The sequence below is a fragment of the Schistocerca piceifrons genome, chromosome 2 (genome assembly GCF_021461385.2).
Source record: "Schistocerca piceifrons isolate TAMUIC-IGC-003096 chromosome 2, iqSchPice1.1, whole genome shotgun sequence".
Classification (NCBI taxonomy): Eukaryota; Metazoa; Arthropoda; class Insecta; order Orthoptera; family Acrididae; genus Schistocerca; species Schistocerca piceifrons.
The window spans coordinates 1,060,346,071-1,060,364,099 of record NC_060139.1 but is presented as its reverse complement, the minus strand read 5'-3'; the positions used below and the strand labels follow the sequence as shown (position 1 = coordinate 1,060,364,099).

The 18,029-nt window shown below is 38.9% G+C and overlaps 1 protein-coding gene across 1 annotated transcript in view; it reads left to right on the top strand.

Annotated features, from left to right (window-relative positions):
* LOC124777488 (E3 ubiquitin-protein ligase UBR5) overlaps nucleotides 1–18,029 on the top strand; it is a 344,177-nt gene that overhangs the window by 194,768 nt on the left and 131,380 nt on the right. Inside the window, exon 28 of the mRNA XM_047252926.1 lies at nucleotides 15,120–15,261. Within this exon, the coding sequence (XP_047108882.1) occupies nucleotides 15,120–15,261 (142 nt within the window). The remainder of the gene's footprint in view (nucleotides 1–15,119; nucleotides 15,262–18,029) is intronic.

The window sequence follows — 18,029 nt, the reverse complement described above, 5'->3', positions numbered from 1 at the left end:
AGAAATATTCTGCCAGAAAAAGGAAAAGAATCAATTCTGGTATAAAAAGGAATCTCCTTGTCAACACAGCCTTCTGAAAGTTTCACTGGGGGGTCAGAAAATGCAGTTTTAAACAATCTGATGGCCAACTTCACAAATTTAAGCAGCAGTGAAAAGAAAATCATGATTTTAACGTGCCTTCTTGAATCGTGGAATGTAAGGCTGACACACACAATAATCATCGATGCTCATGGGAAAATACACACGCTTCAGTGGAAAGCAATTTACAAGTTCATTTGCCATAAATGTTTGGTGTGGCGTGATTGGTAACCTTTTGATAGATCCATTTATTATCAATCAATGATTGACGGGAGAGAGGTACCTGCGTTTTTTGAAATTCATTTTTGGAACTATTGGAAGACGTTCCTTTAGCCAAGCAAACTGGAATGTACTTTCAACGTGACAGTGCCCCTTCACATGTTACCTTACGTGTGAGGGACCATCTGAACCGTACCTACCCTAATTGCTGGATTGGCCATGGCGGTGCAATTAACTAGCCTCCAAGGTCACCTGACCTTACACCTTTAGATTTCTGTTTATAGGGCTGGATGAAATCAGATGTGCACAAAGTGAAGGTAAATACATGAGATGAACTGCTTCATCACATGGACACTGCTGAATCAGGGTGTACACGTGGACAAGGAAGAAAAATTCTAAGATTTTTCTCAGATTTCCCGGTCAAAAATACACTTTCTCCTGGGTGAAAACACACTTTTTCCGTGTTAAGTGATAGTATATTTTCCCTTATCAATCCTTTGAATTGTTAAGGTTTTACACATGGGCGTAGAATTTCCCAGCACTTTAGAAAACGAAACTCAGAGAAAAAGATGCGTTTTGGAAATATCTTATGTGCAGCAACATGTACGTTGCGTATTTTCGTATTACGAAAGTATACATTGGAATTAGGTAGTAGGTTTAATAATGAATAGGAATGCGGGTAAGCTACTACAAACAGCATAGTGAACGCATTATTATGGCCAAGATAGATACGAAGCCCACACCTACTACAGTAGTACAAGTTTATATGCCAACTAGCTCTGCAGATGACGAAGAAATTGAAGAAATGTATGATGAAATAAAAGAAATTATTCAGATTGTGAAGGGAGACGAAAATTTAATAGTCATGGGTGACTGGAATTCGAGTGTAGGAAAAGGGAGAGAAGGAAACATAGTAGGTGAATATGGATTGGGGGACAGAAATGAAAGAGGAAGCCGCCTGGTAGAATTTTGCACAGAGCACAACATAATCATAACTAACACTTGGTTTAAGAATCATGAAAGAAGGTTGTATACATGGAAGAACCCTGGAGATACTAAAAGGTATCAGATAGATTATATAATGGTAAGACAGAGATTTAGGAACCAGGTTTTAAATTGTAAGACATTTCCAGGGGCAGATGTGGACTCTGACCACAATCTATTGGTTATGACCTGTAGATTAAAACTGAAGAAACTGCAAAAAGGTGGGAATTTAAGGAGATGGGACCTGGATAAACTAAAAGAACCAGAGGTTGTACAGAGATTCAGGGAGAGCATAAGGGAGCAATTGACAGGAACGGGGGAAATAAATACAATAGAAGAAGAATGGGTAGCTTTGAAGGATGAAGTAGTGAAGGCAGCAGACGATCAAGTAGGTAAAAAGACGAGGGCTAGTAGAAATCCTTGGGTAACAGAAGAAATACTGAATTTAATTGATGAAAGGAGAAAATATAAAAATGCAGTAAGTGAAACAGGCAAAAAGGAATACAAACGTCTCAAAAATGAGATCGACAGGAAGTGCAAAATGGCTAAGCAGGGATGGCTAGAGGACAAATGTAAGGATGTAGAGGCTTATCTCACTAGAGGTAAGATAGATACTGCCTACAGGAAAATTAAAGAGACCTTTGGACAAAAAAGAACCACTTGCATGAGTATCAAGAGCTCACATGGAAACCTGGTTCTAAGCAAAGAAGGGAAAGCAGAAAGGTGGAAGGAGTATATAGAGGGTGTATACAAGGGCGATGTTCTTGAGGGCAGTAATATGGAAATGGAAGAGGAGGAAGAAAAAGAAGATGAAATGGGAGATATGATACTGCGTGAAGAGTTTGACAGAGCACTGAAACACCTGAGTCGATACATGGCCCCCGGAGCAGACAATATTCCATTGGAACTACTGACGGCCGTGGGAGAGCCAGTCCTGACAAAACTCTACCATCTGGTGAGCAAGATGTATGAAACAGGCAAAATACCCTCAGACTTCAAGAAGAATATAATAATTCCAATCCCAAAGAAAGCAGGTGAAAATTACCGAACTATCAGCTTAATAAGTCACAGCTGCAAAATACTAACACGAATTCTTTACAGACGAATGGAAAAACTAGTAGAAGCCAACCTCGGGGAAGATCAGTTTGGATTCCGTAGAAACACTGGAACACGTGAGGCAATACTGACCTTACGACTTATCTTAGAAGAAAGATTAAGGAAAGGCAAACCTACGTTTCTAGCATTTGTAGACTTAGAGAAAGCTTTTGACAATGTTGACTCGAATACTCTCTTTCAAATTCTAAAGGTGGCAGGGGTAAAATACAGGGAGCGAAAGGCTATTTACAATTTGTACAAAAACCAGATGGCAGTTATAAGAGTCGAGGGACATGAAAGGGAAGCAGTGGTTGGGAAGGGAGTAAGACAGGGTTGTAGCCTCTCCCCGATGTTGTTCAATCTGTATATTGAGCAAGCAGTAAAGGAAACAAAAGAAAAATTCGGAGTGGGTATTAAAATTCATGGAGAAGAAATAAAAACTTTGAGGTTCGCCGATGACATTGTAATTCTGTCAGAGACAGCAAAGGACGTGGAAGAGCAGTTGAATGGAATGGACAGTGTCTTGAAAGGAGGATATAAGATGAACATCAACAAAAGCAAAACAAGGATAATGGAATGTAGTCTAATTAAGTCGGGTGATGCTGAGGGAATTAGATTAGGAAATGAGGCACTTAAAGTAGTAAAGGAGCTTTGCTATTTGGGGAGCAAAATAACTGATGATGGTCGAAGTAGAGAGGATATAAAATGTAGGCTGGCAATGGCAAGGAAAGCGTTTCTGAAGAAGAGAAATTTGTTAACATCCAGTATTGATTTAAGTGTCAGGAAGTCATTTCTGAAAGTATTTGTATGGAGTGTAGCCATGTATGTAAGTGAAACATGGACGATAAATAGTTTGGACAAGAAGTGAATAGAAGCTTTCGAAATGTGGTGCTACAGAAGAATGCTGAAGATTAGATGGGTAGATCACATAACTAATGAGGAAGTATTGAATAGGATTGGGGAGAAGAGAAGTTTGTGGCACAACTTGACCAGAAGAAGGGATCGGTTGGTAGGACATGTTCTGAGGCATCAAGGGATCACCAATTTAGTATTGGAGGGCAGCGTGGAGGGTAAAAATCGTAGGGGGAGACCAAGAGATGAATACACTAAGCAGATTCAGAAGGATGTAGGTTGCAGTAGGTACTGGGAGATGAAAAAGCTTGCACAGGATAGAGTAGCATGGAGAGCTGCATCAAACCAGTCTCAGGACTGAAGACCACAACAACAACAACACATTGGAATTCCCCCAAACACTTTAACACTTTCCGATTCATTGAAATCGAGATTGCGATGCATTTCTGTAAGCCAGTCATAGCTCAAGTCATGTGATCTCGGAACGCTATGACAGTGGATATTCAGGGCATAGGACACGTGATGTAGTCAGTCAACCGCAACATCACTGTTACGTAGTGCAAACACAAACAGGGAAAGTTAACAGTTTAAATTAATATACATAGTGTTGCTACAAGAAAAGCAAAGCTTTCACATATAATATTGGTCTCTAAGGTTAATAAGTTGCAACAGAAGCCATGATTTCGCATATAATGTTGATCTTTTTTGCGCGTGTTACACTTTAAGAATCACACAAATGTGCCAGTAAAATTTTTAATAATGACAAATGTCTGATCTTCAGGGTTTGAAATTATTCTTAATGGCTTGTCATCAAAGAGCTGATTTTTAAATGAGAGTCAAACGCTCTGGGATTTATGAAATTCATGGTACATTCTCGCACATACCGTATTTACTCGAATCTAAGCCGCACTCGAATCTAAGCCGCCCCAAAATACATGGCTCAGCAAGCAAAGTAGCTATTACAGAATAGAGGTATTTTGGCAAGTCCAGGTCAAAAACCAGGGAAACGTCTGCCGGTAGAACCTGTCCACACCATTTGGTTATTTTGTGAAAGTGATGACATACAAAGGGCCATGGCTGGAATGAAGGATTGTGTTTCAATGAAGGAGACTGGCAGTCAGAAAATTAAGGTTCCAAAGTGACTTGTTCTTTGTGATTTGGCAGTCAGAAAATTAAGGTTCCAAAGTGACTTGTTCTTTGTGATTTAAAAGAGGCATGCAGAGTGTTTAAAAAAAATTTTCCTAATATGCCCGTTAGCTTTTCCAAATTTGCAGAGATGAAGTTTAAAAACTGTATTCTAGCAGGCCCCTTTGGTGCACACACAGTGTGCTTATGTGCCATTCACGAAAATTAGAAACTTAGGATTGAAAATGCGAGGTTGAACTCGGTAACAAGTGGATAAATACAGACATATAAACATAGTCTTGCAAAGCTTCTGTACTATCCACCATCAATAGATAGTCAGTTGGAAGACTGTAATTCATGCCTTGGAAATAAGAAAATCTAGACCATACTTCTGAAGATACTCGAAGAATAGCTGATAGACAATATCATCTTTTGACAGTGGATTTCTGTGGACAGGTGTAAATTGGAAACATTACAAAAATCAACTGCAGAGTTCATCAATTTATTATGCCATAAGTTTTCTGTGTTGGTCTGTCATGACTTGTTGCAAAACAACGAAGTTCAATGGTACACTTTAGAGGAAGCCTACAAGATTCACAGTTTGCTGTGTACTGTGGGTTTTCTGAGAACTATTCATTTTTGAAGCAGGATGAGGTCCAGAGCTATCGTTGGACAAGTCAGCAATCCACTGTTCACCCATTTGTTGTGTACTACAAAGGAGAAACAGAAACACAGTATCTCAGTTATGTTGTTATTTCAGACTGTCTTGAACATAACACTGTGGCTGTTTACTGCTTCCAGAAAAAACTCATTGAATTCTTGAGGAAGCACTTTGAACCCAAAAAATATACCACTTTTCTAACAGTGCTGCTGCTCAGTAGAAAAACAAGAAAACCTTTTTAAGTCAATTTTTTCATCAAGTTGATTTTGGTATGGAGCCTGAATAGCATTTTTTAGCAAAAGCCCATGGAAAAGGCCCTGTGATGGAGTTGGTGGCACAGTCAGCAGGGTCTTGGTAGCACAAGAAAGTTTGGAACAGCCACATGACAGTCAGATTCTTACACCTCGGCAGATTTTCAACTGGGCAGTAAAAGACATCGCTGGAGTATGTTTTACATTTGTAACTCGGGACAAATAAGTAGAGACAGCCACATTTCTAAGCAGTTGCTCCAGGGTCTTATACGTTTCATGCATTCGCTCTTGTAGTTTCAGATACGACAAAAATCTTTGTCAAAATCTTCTTATATGCTCAAAGTTCATTACAACATATCACCACCAAACCCCAAGAAATACTTCCATTGACAGGTATAAATGGATACATAACTACAGTATACAATCACAAGTGGTGGCTTGCATACATTTTAACACAGAAGAAGAAGAAAAAGAAAGTGATGATGAACTAAAGGTGACATTTCTTCATCCATGAAGTCTATCTTCTTTTGCATACCCAGAGAAGCCAAATGGTATGTGGATTCATGTGGAGGATGTTCTATGTAAGATAACCCAGTGACTTCAACAGGCTGAATATACACCTTGCCTGAAAATGACATGGTCAGAACCAACAAAGCCTTCACAGTTAATTCCAATGTGTAAGAAGTTGTGATAGACACAGCTGTTCATAAGTTATAAGAAGTTGTGATAGGCACAGCTGTTCATAAGCATAATGTTGTAAGTAAATTTTTTGAAGTTAGTTTGGTGATTTCTGAATGTAGAACCTCTATGCAACAATATTATGAAAACGAAAGTCGCTACTTACCATATAGCAGAGATGCTGAGCCGCAGATAGGCACAACAAAACAAAAAGAATGTTAAAGATGAAGCTTTTGGACAGTAAGGGCATCATCAATGACAGACGAGACACACACGTAGACATAAGACTGCAGTCACTTGCCTGAGACTACAGTGGTGTGTGTGTGTGTGTGTGTGTGTGTGTGTGTGTGTGTGTGTGTGTGTGTGTGTGTGTGCGCGCGCGCGCGCGCGCGCGCGCGCGCGCGCGGTCTATTGTTGGCGAAGGCCTTGCTGGCCAAAAGCTTTATTTGTGACATTCTTTTTGTTTTGTGGAGCCTATCTGTGACTCGGCAACTCTGCTATATGGGGAGTAGTGGCTCCTCTGCTGTATGGGGAGTAACAACTTTTCTTTTCATAATATTGTTACATTACATTCCAATCTGGATTTTCCATTGTTTGATTTGAACCTAAGCAAGGAAATTTTGTAAGTTTTTCCAAATTTTAAAAGTATGCCATTTTTTAGAAAATTAAGTTTTAAAATTTATTTAATATTTTAAAAACCTTTAATTTTTAAACATTGTCATGTTGCGTACCATCTAAAGAGCTTTAAAATGACACATTTTGCAGGTTTGTATCTCATCTGGGTACGGAGAAAATGACAATTTAGTACCCCAGGCTGTACCAATTTTTAACAAAAATATGAAAATTTAAAGCTTCATAAACTTTCAATTACATTATGAATTTTTTTTATTGTTTTCATTAACAATTATGAAGAGACACTAGGTACACCCAGTTTCATCAAAATCTGAGAATGTCAAACTTAATCAGTGTGTTGATTTGACACGGAATGACACTGCTGTATCTAAAAGTGTGATAAGAGTACTTGTTGACCTTCAGTGACATGCGTCTGCTGCTGATGTTGGATGAGTATCTCTCTGTGTGTGCTTTTTTCCTTACTAAATGAAACAGTGATGAAATGTGCTGCTTCTCAGTAAAGATTGAAAGAGGATTTTGTAACTTACCTCCTTTGTAGATGGACTTCACTTCTGGAGAATCCTTCCGATTAATCTTGGTCTGGCATCTATCTTTACCGCACTTAATTTTATCTAGTTGTTCTACTTTAAATCACAAAGATATTTCATTAGTGTAAGTCTTTCACATTGCAGTTAGCAACATTAATTTTTAATGTTACATGTAAACACAAGTCAGGCTGTTGGCGTGCCAGTCTCCACCAAGGTTGCAACACAAGTATTTTTAATGTTAGTGTAGCCATTTGTAGCAAAGAACGTGCTATGGTACACTGCAATCAACAAAATGAGCTGTAGGCAGATGACAGATCATGTTAAGGGGAACAACTTTTGTTAAGAGACAAAATGTTTTCTGATGCTTCCTGGTGCCACTAGGCATCCTTTGTATTTTGTGGCAATGGGATGAGGAGATTCGCCAAATTAGCACGATTTCTACAAGAAAACTTTAAGAATAACTCTCTAAGTGGAGAAAGGTGTGTTAGAAATGAATTGGGGTCATTAATTGTGCTGGGCCCAGCTCTTTTCCTATGGAGTGGATGACTGGATAATAGGCAACACATAAGATGTATGCATGCTGCAGAGACAGTCTGCACTCTGCCAGATCTCAGGGACATAAACATTGTAAAAGGGTGGGGACAGATGGTATCACATCTCTCTAACAAAAGTTGTTCCCCTTGACGCGATAAGCCACCTTTTAACTTTTGATGCAAACACACACACACACACACACAACACAGGGTGTTTGGGGAGGAAAGGTCAATATTTTACACAGTGATATTATAAGTAATTCTGAACAAAAAATGTTGTATAAAGATAGGTACGCAAATGCTTTATTAGGGAGGTATGGATATTGAAAGGAACTTTAATTCTGCGAAATTGATTTTCTTGAAAACAATGTTACAGAGTAGTAGTTATGTTACATCTTCTTACATAATGTTTTTTTACTTTGCATTTAGTTCATAATGCATTACAACATGCATGTTACATGTATTCAGTTGAAAAAGGTGTACCATGTCTTTTACAAATGGCTTTAAGACTTATCGTACTGATGATGTACAGTTCACAGAACAGGTTCGAATATCCCACCATGAATATCAATGCACTTTTGTGCTCTAGCGATAACATGTTGTGTTGCTTGTTCTGTTGCATGTGGTTGGTTCCTAATCAATTCACAGGGTGTATACGATCCGGGAGAAACCCGGAATTTTTTTCATCCGGGAAAAACCTGTGAATTTTTTAGGATTCTGAGAATTTTTCATTGTTTTAGTCTTCAGTTAAATTTTTGTAGTTTTGACTGGTAAGAACCGATACTCTAACAAAGGATATTACTGTATCCCACTACTGCAGAATAATACTTCAACAATAAAACATAAACACGAGAAAAAAATGAAAATAACTTAAATTGCAAAGGAAATGCGCCATACACGACGACAACACACAGTGCTCAAGCAAGTGTCTGCCAACAGCAAAATGTGTCAAAGGCTTTAGGAAGACTATGCAATGCTTTGTAACAACAAATTGCCTCCGATGAGCATGAAGTCAGAACTGTTTACATTAGATTCATTTTAGCAGTTACGAGCGGGCTCGTGCGCATGCACAGTTGAGTCATGTTTGAGCAGCGGATTCTCCCGCTTCTGGCTACAGGCATGTGACTGTTGGCTGTCGGGGCTATACGAGCTGGGCGGAGTAAAGCCGAACGGATGAATGCCAATCACTGTCTGATTATGTGGTTGATTTTGTTTGCAAATGATCGCTACACTAGTAAGGACCAGTTGTACAGTCCCCAGCTAGCAGCCGCTTAAGTTCTATTCTGGAAGTAACGCGGAAAACGTGTTGTATGAACACGTAGTAACACCTAACCAGAAAACAATTGCGGGATAACTAAATCTGTGATTCTGGCAGGGTTAGTGAAATTAATCAGCGAACAAATTTTGACAGTGGTAGGAATAGCTGCAGAATTGGTGATGGCAAGATTGTTTGTTAGAACGAGGAAAGAGAAGAAATGGGGACATCACACAAGTTATGGAAGAATAAGATGATTCCAAATTTATATAAAAATTTCTTAATACTACTTTTCGATCTCATGCTTGAGAAACTGGTGCGTATGAACGAAATGGTTCAAATTGCTCTGAGCACTATGGGACTTAACATCTGAGGTCATCAGTCCCCTAGAACTTAGAACCACGTAAACCTAACTAACGTAAGCACATCACACACATCCATGCCCAAGGCAGGATTCGAACCTGCGACCATAATGGTCGCGCGGATACAGACTGGAGTGCCTAGAACCGCTTGGCCACACCAGCCGGCCTGAATGAAATGTGAAACTATTTTTGCTTGTAGTAGGCCTAACAGGCATTTGATATTGGCACTGTCGTGTTATAAAAATGGCCACTTGTGCCAAAACAGTGTCATTTATTTGGTGTGTCTTACAAAATTGCTCCAATATTAGAAAGGCCTCTTTTGTTTTATCTAGCAGACAGTGTCAAAATAGATGTAACCAGATCGAGAAACCACGCCAGTCTTGGATATTATTTGTGTTAACGGCTTTTTCAGTATTAGATAACGGCATTTCGATTTTTCATGTAGTGAATCGTTTGACGAGCTTTGATGAGGTAATAGATTCTTCCGCAGAAAGAAAAGCATGTTACGTAAAGCTGTAGCAAGATTAGAGAGCAAAAAAAAAATTAAAAAAAAAATGCTAGGAGCTAAGGACTGAAGAAATGTGTAATTTATTGCTTGTCTCTTTTCTTTATTGGTTTTACGTATCCTATATTTAATTTTATGTCGCACAAAACAGCAAGTTATTAGCTGATAGACAATAAAGAGTGCAAATATTCTGAAGAGTTCGTGTTCTCCCGATTACAAATAATCCCATCCGCTATTAATTGCGAGATTTTTGTATGCACTCTAACACACTTAAGACCAATTAACAAGTTTTACATTTTCTCGAACACATATGTTTTATGTTTAGGACTTTTCAGAAAAATGTGCACTACAAGATGAACATATTTTTGAAAATTCGATTTTTTTTAATTATTTTTATTTATTTACTTATTTTTACTATTGTTCCGGTTCGCAAATATCTTAGATCCAAGGCTGATGCGCAGAGCAGTCTGAGTTATAGTGGATAGTCTTCACGTGACCCGTGTTTACATTTAGCGATTTTGCTGTTTCCCCTTAGTTTACTCTCACGTCAAATGTAAACAAAACATCTGTGGCCGGGAGCTATCAAGTGAATTAAAATACATTGACATAATTCTGGAAGGCTAAAATATGTCATTAGTTTCAGATTTTATTTTATTTCCACCTTTCTGACTGTCCAGCATTAATCGCCTTGCAGAACAATGAAGTTATTTTTGTCTGTTTGCTAAAGAAATTTGACTTTTATTATTTATTAACCTTTTCCGCAGAGGAAGTCAATGTATTTGAAACAAAATGTTTAATTCCACAGTACTGGCTAGTTTCAACTGTTCGCTGCATTTCAAGTGCACATTTTCATCTTCTAGCACATATGGCATTATGTCATAATAAAGAACCAAACATGATATAATTCAGTACTGGTGCTCCAAGAAAATTTACATCCCGAAAACCACACTGAAAAGCTTAATATCAGGTCGAGGTCTACTTGAGTGACAATCTGGATATAGGAATGTGCTTTTTAAGTATGCACTTTAAATGTGCACACTTTAGTTATGGTTCACGAAATTCCGATGCTCTTGGAGTATCCTCTGATGTCTTCTTTCTTTTGTGACATAATGTATGATCTTTCAATGTTTTACACGTGTACATACAGACTTTCTGCGCCTGTTATGTGCGCTCTGGCAACTGCTGAAACGAACCGAACCTATTTCTAACAGGTCGTGGGAAAATATTGCGAAAGGTGGTTCTAAAAGCTTTACTTTCGAAGTAAATATCCTTTTATGTAAGTTGAACTACCGTATTTACTCGAATCTAAGCCGCACTTTTTTTCCGGTTTTTGTAATCCAAAAAACCGCCTGCGGCTTAAGCCCGGTCCACACGCAATGATCTGTGTGCGCAGACATCGGCGCAGATGTCTGTACATGCAAAAGATCGCTGCAAATGTGGTGTGTTCACACGACACAAACCCCAATCTACTACTCGCCCGCCATCTGTCGGTGTAGAAAAGAAATATCAGTGGCAAGCGACTACGCTCCCCGTAAACGTCAAAAATTTAATTCATTTATTTTGAAATATAGAAATGGAGGAAGTTCTGTTGTAGACTGTGTTCGCAACTTGTTTTGCAAAAAACATTCAGACCAACCGCAGGAAACAGACAAAGCGGTCAAAATGGTGTAGACAGTGGCTGCTAAAGCGAAAGCAGTTTTCTCGCGTAAATTTACTGCGAGATTTGCAGGGCGAACCTTAAGAAAGCCAAGCAGATCAAAATACCATTACGTTGGCTGGTATACTTGATCTACTCCTACACCAGATCTTCTAGATTTCTGAACTTTGGTTAACTCTTTTCGGTAAACAGTTCGCAACGAATTTTTTTTAATTTTTTTTTTATTACTGTTTCTCTGTTTGCCGAGGCGTGAACTGCCCGCAATTTTTCAATTAGAGCATTGTATCGTGCTGTCTTTTTGTCTCGGTCACTATATTCTTTACTTTTAATCTTCCACAAACATGGGTGGTTTCTATATATTTCAATGAATTCACTTACAAACTCTCGAGAACACTGACGAGTATCAGCCACTTTAATGCCCTGTGCGCACAAATACAAACACTAGACTGAGCAAACAGCTGTTTCGCGCCAGATTTGCGGCGATCTCCTGTCCACACACTCCAACTTGTCTGCGCAGATGTGGTTTGAACCCACAGATTTGAGAGGTTTCGCTCAAACCTCCAACTCCAACTTCCAGGTTTGCACACACCTCAGGTTGGTGCAAATCTTCTGTCCACACACAACGATCTGTCTGCGCAGATGTGATGTGCGCAGACATTTGTGCAGACAGATCGTTGCGTGTGGACGGGCCTTTAGAATCGAGTGCAAAGCAAGCGGAAGTTCTGAAAAATGTTGGTAGGTGCCGCCACAGCTAACTTCTGCCGTCGAATATATGTAGCGCTACACAGGCATGCTTTGTAGGTACAAAGATAAATACTGGCGCCAAAACCTCTGCGTCAGTAAATAATTTTTTTTTTTTTAAAAAAAGTTGGAAGACGAGCTTTTTTTCTCCGCCCCGAGTTTCGACCACTGCATTTTCATACATTATTCAACGAGGTAAATACAAATTCCGTATTGTTCATCTTCGAATGTAGAAGAATTTCAATGTAATACGAAAATCCGACTGGCAAGACTGTTTGGGATGTTTGTCAATATGGCCAACTTTACATTCTGAATTTTTTCCTACCTGTGAGAAGAGATGGTTGCTAATAGGAACCTGATGAAATGTGAATCACATGCGGTATTCTCTTCACTATAAGAATAATACGAATATAAACATTTTGCCATGTATTCTTTCGTGTTTGCTGCTATCTCATTTAAATCTTGTCTGCCTAATAAACTACGAAACTAGAGTGAGACAACAGCAAACGCGGAAGAATATACGTATCGTTTCATGATTATATTCGTATTATTCTTATGCCTAATAGTGACACAGTCAGAAATGAAGTACGGCAACTGACTAGATTTTTAAATCTAAGGTGACTCTAATTTCTGTGCAGAATTTGATGTACTAAAGAAGCGGCCGCAAAGATTTTCAAACGGAGAAAAATTTTCGACTAACTCAAGTTCAGAACTATGTTCTATCATACGCAGTCTATTATTTGGTTCTTGTTGATCATTATTTCCAAAACGCATCTTTTTCTCTGAGTTTCGTTTTCTAAAGTGCTGGGAAATTCTACGCCCATGTGTAAAACCTTAACAATTCAAAGGATTGATAAGGGAAAATATACTATCACTTAACACGGAAAAAGTGTGTTTTCACCCAGGAGAAAGTATTTTTGACCGGGAAATCTGAGAAAAATCTTAGAATTTTTCTTCCTTGTCCACGTGTACACCCTGATTCAGCAGTGTCCATGTGATGAAGCAGTTCATCTCAGGTATTTACCTTCACTTTGTGCACATCTGATTTCATCCAGCCCTATAAACAGAAATCTAAAGGTGTAAGGTCAGGTGACCTTGGAGGCTAGTTAATTGCACCGCCATGGCCAATCCAGCAATTAGGGTAGGTATGGTTCAGACGGTCCCTCACACGTAAGGTAAGATGTGGAGGGGCACTGTCATGTTGAAAGTACATTCCAGTTTGCTTGGCTAAAGGAACGTCTTCCAATAGTTCCACAAATGAATTTCAAAAAACGCAGGTACCTCTCTCCCGTCAATCATTGATTGATAATAAATGGATCTATCAAAAGGTTACCAATCACGCCACACCAAACATTTATGGCAAATGAACTTGTAAATTGCTTTCCACTGAAGCGTGTGTATTTTCCCATGAGCATCGATGATTATTGTGTGTGTTGTTTATTCCATGTCATGAAAACTGGGCTTCGTCAGTGAATAGTATGTATGGAAGCAAATAACTATTCTCAATCACCCAGTGACAGAATTGAAGTTGTTGCGCATTGTCGCCAACATGGAGATTTTGGACACGCTGTATGTGAAATGGATACAGGTTTTCCGCATGTAATGTTTCCTATACAAGTGTGTGTGTGTGGGACATTCATATGCAGGGACATTTTTTGTATGCTCGTACTGGGACTCCCTCAACACTTGCGATAATTTCTTCCTGTTCTTGCATAGTATGTTGACGTGCGCACTCGCACAGAAAATATCTACTTGGAAGAGAGCCTGTTGCATCCAAAGTGAGAAACAGTTTGGTAAACCATGCAATCAGGTAAACGCCGAGTCAGATTGCGCCTGTGGTATTCTTCTCTTGCAGCGGTACCACCATAAATATACACCATATCTGAGTATTCCTCACTACTGTAGACTTGTGGCAGTGTTTGCAGCTCCTGTACGAACACAGTTAACACCACACACTACACAGCTAATCGATCCGTCACCGGTACATTACACAATGTGGCTTACACAACGAAACTGCACAAACAACGGGTGATTATACTACATACGTCACACGACCATAATACGTGGTAGGTTGCATAGTGTAAACATAGCATGTGCCGGCGTTGCAAGAAAATCACGTAACATTACAGTTGTATTGCGTATACGTTATGCACATCAATTTTGCAGAATTCAAGCTCCTTTCAATACCCATACCTACTTAATGAAGCATTTGCGTACCTATGTCCATATAACATTTTTTGTTCAGAATTACTTATACTAGCACTGTTCAAACACCCTAAAATACTAGTGGTGCAACTTTTTGTGACTGGTAGGCCAACAGTCTCAGCTGTGTTTGTTTTGAAATTAAAAATTAAGTTGTATTTTGACTTTGCATTAATCTAGTGCAGGTGCTTATGACTGCCTTTAGCCGTAGCCAATGCTGTCACCTTGTTCAGTTCCTCTCAACTGTACATAAATAAGAGAAAGCCAACCGCTCACCTATTGCAGACAGACATGTGGTGCATAGAAAACATGTGACAGAAACAGTTTCATTAGCTTTAGAGTTCTGGTTCTTTTTTGTAGTAGACAGTACTCCCCCATTCACACTCACTACCATGCAGACACCCAAACACACACACACTCCAACATACCCATTCAACTAGTGGTACATTCTGTCTGGTATGCACACGCATAGACTCACACCCAAAAGGTCTTCTTTGTATTCTTTACCTTTATATTACTGGGAGAAGAATTCAAAGATAATTATCATTTCCTTTATGCTTCTTACGTTGAAACGTAATTAGTGATGTGCAGTTGCTCATTGACTTTCACTTTCAACTATCTAACACAATAATCAGCATTTGTTGTTTTGCCAAGTTTATACTTTGGTTCTGTTAGTTCTTTATCATTAAATTTGTTTGTTTCTATGTACCATTACTGCATGATATTAAGAAGATTGATGATCAGCTGCTGGAGTGTTGCAGGTATTGCTTCATTGCTGCTTTTCCCAGAGGATGATTCTGCCGAGTCTAGTCAGCAGGAGGATGATGAATCAGAAGCTGGTGAATCTGACGAACATGATACAGAAGAATTTGCCTTGGCAGATGAACAGTTGGAGAGGAGAAGGTGTGGTTCAGATAATAACATTGATTTCTAATATGTTAACTGTAACTTTAAGCATGTTGTTGTGGTCTTAAGTCCTGAGACTGGTTTAATGCAGCTCTGTATGCTACTCTGTCTTGTGCAAGCTTCTTCATCTCCCAGTACCTACTGCAGCCTACATCCTTCTGAATCTGCTTTGTGTATTCATCTCTTGGTCTCCCTCTACGATTTTTACCATCCACGCTGCCCTCCAATACTAAACTGGTGATGCCTTGATGCCTCAGAACATGTCCTACCAACCGATCCCTTTTTCTAGTCAAGTTATGCCACAAACTCCTGTTCTCCCCAATCCTATTCAGTACCTCCTCATTAGTTATGTGATCTACCCATCTAATCCAGCATTCTTCTGTAAAACCACATTTCGAAAGGTTCTATTCTCCTCTTGTCCAAACTGGTTATCGTCCATGTTTCACTTCCATACATGGCTACACTCCATACAAATACTTTCAGAAACGACTTCCTGACATTTAAACCTATACTCGATGTTAATAAATTTTTCTTCTTCAGAAACGCTTTCCTTGCCATTGCCAGTCTACATTTTATATCCTCTCTACTTCGACCATCATCAGTTATTTTACTCCCTAAATAGCAAAACTCCTTTACTACTGTAAGTGTCTCATTTCCTAATCTAATTCCCTCGGCATCACCCGACTTAATTCGACTACATTCCATTATCCTCGTTTTGCTTTTGTTGATGTCATCTTATACCCTCCTTTCAAGACACTGTCCATTCCGTTCAACTACTCTTCCACATCCTTTGCTGTTTCTGACAGAATTACAATGTCATTGGTGAACCTCAAAGTTTTTATTTCTTCTCCATGGATTTTAATACCTACTCCGAATTTTTCTTTAGTTTCCTTTACTGCTTGTTCAATATACAGATTGAATAGCACCGGGGAGAGGCTACAACCCTGTCTCACTCCCTTCCCAACCACTGCTTCCCTTTCGTGCCCCTCGACTCTTATAACTGCCATCTGGTTTCTGTACAAATTGTAAATAGCCTTTCATTCCCTGTATTTTACCTCTGCCACCTTCAGCATTTGAAAGAGAGTATTCCAATCAACATTGTCAAAAGCTTTCTGTAAGTCTACAAATGCTAGAAATGTAGGTTTGCCTTTCCTTAATATTTCTTCTAAGATAAGTCGTAGGGTCAGTATTGCCTCACGTGTTCCAACATTTCTACGGAATCCAAACTGATTTTCCCCGAGGTCGGCTTCTACCAGTTTTTCCATTCGTCTGTAAAGAATTTGTGTTAGTATTTTGCAGCTGTGACTTATTAAACTGATAGTTTAGTAATTTTCACATCTGTCAACACCTGCTTTCTTTGGGATTGGAATTATTAAATTCTTCCTAAAGTCTGAGGGTATTTCGCCTGTCTCATACATCTTGCTCACCAGATGGTAGAGTTTTGTCAGGATTGGATCGTCCAAGGCTGTCAGTAGTTCTAATGTAATGTTGTCTACTTTAAGCTACTGTTGTCTACTTTAACCGTAAACAGTAATTTATTTTGATGTGCAAATACTGAAAGAAAGGTACAAATGACAGGAACAATATGCGGCAAATTCCGTAGTGAATTCACCATTACACCAAAAGATATAACGTAAAATTGTGTTGCATTTTTTTTCTACTGTTCATGTTGCAGATAGTAAAACAATTATTATACAGCCCCATATAATACATACAGCATGCCTTTACATATATTCCTTTAGAATACATAAGTTGCACTTCCCAATGATACTTAGTAACTTGGTGTGTACATGAAGTCCTGATCTGCATTGAAATTTTACTTGAATGAATGAATGCAGCTATATCATCTCCCACATTTAGACACGTTATTCAGCAATAGAAAGTCAGAATTCTTGCCTTATGTTGTTGCAGTGCGTCTGTACATTTCGTTTAAAATTCCCTGAGTTCTCACTTGTTTGCTGAATCTCATTCGGCAGTCTTTCCACCACTCCTTTAGGTACAAGTGGCTAAATGTATCTGATTACACATACTGGCTTTACATGTTATTTTGTTGTTGTGTTTGTATTGCTGTTAGCTTTTCTTAGTATTGGTTGTCTGTGAATGTAGAAACTTTGTCCAAGTACTCACATCTGGTTACCTACCTTTAACATTCTATCTGTGCTTCTTGTCCTGCTCCAGCATGCAGTTATAATTTGTAAACCTGAATCTACAAAATGTGTCCTTCATTAAGTGTAGGCTAATTTGATCGTGTGTTAACTCTAGGAGTAACAGAGATATCAAACTCACTGTCCTATATGTGCCCTTGTAGGTGTTAGTCTTGCACCATCATTGGAAAGTGTCTACTTAGGAGTGAGTGAGGAGCTTGAGGGCAAGTTGTCCTGTAAGGTGTTCTCAGGTCATGCACTGCACATGAAAAGGGGGTACCCAGGCTGATGTTCTGGTTTGGCACACGGTTTTATCTTATCCTTTACTGTATAATTGACTGTTTTGATATGGTGTGTAAATCTGTTGTAGAATATAAATAATGTTGTAATAAAGGTAACAACCCACTGAATAGTAGAGGCATCGAGTCATTGACAAGTGCACAAATGAGACTGGAAACTTGGATTTGTCTGAAAGTTAGTGATTATTTCATCCGTATCTGTGTGCCTGTCAACGACGCTACATCAATACTGTTTCATGAGTTTTTACATATTCCAAAATTATTTGACTGTTACCTTATTATTGGTGCCATATCGCCGACTGGTGAGACTAAACAAGAACGT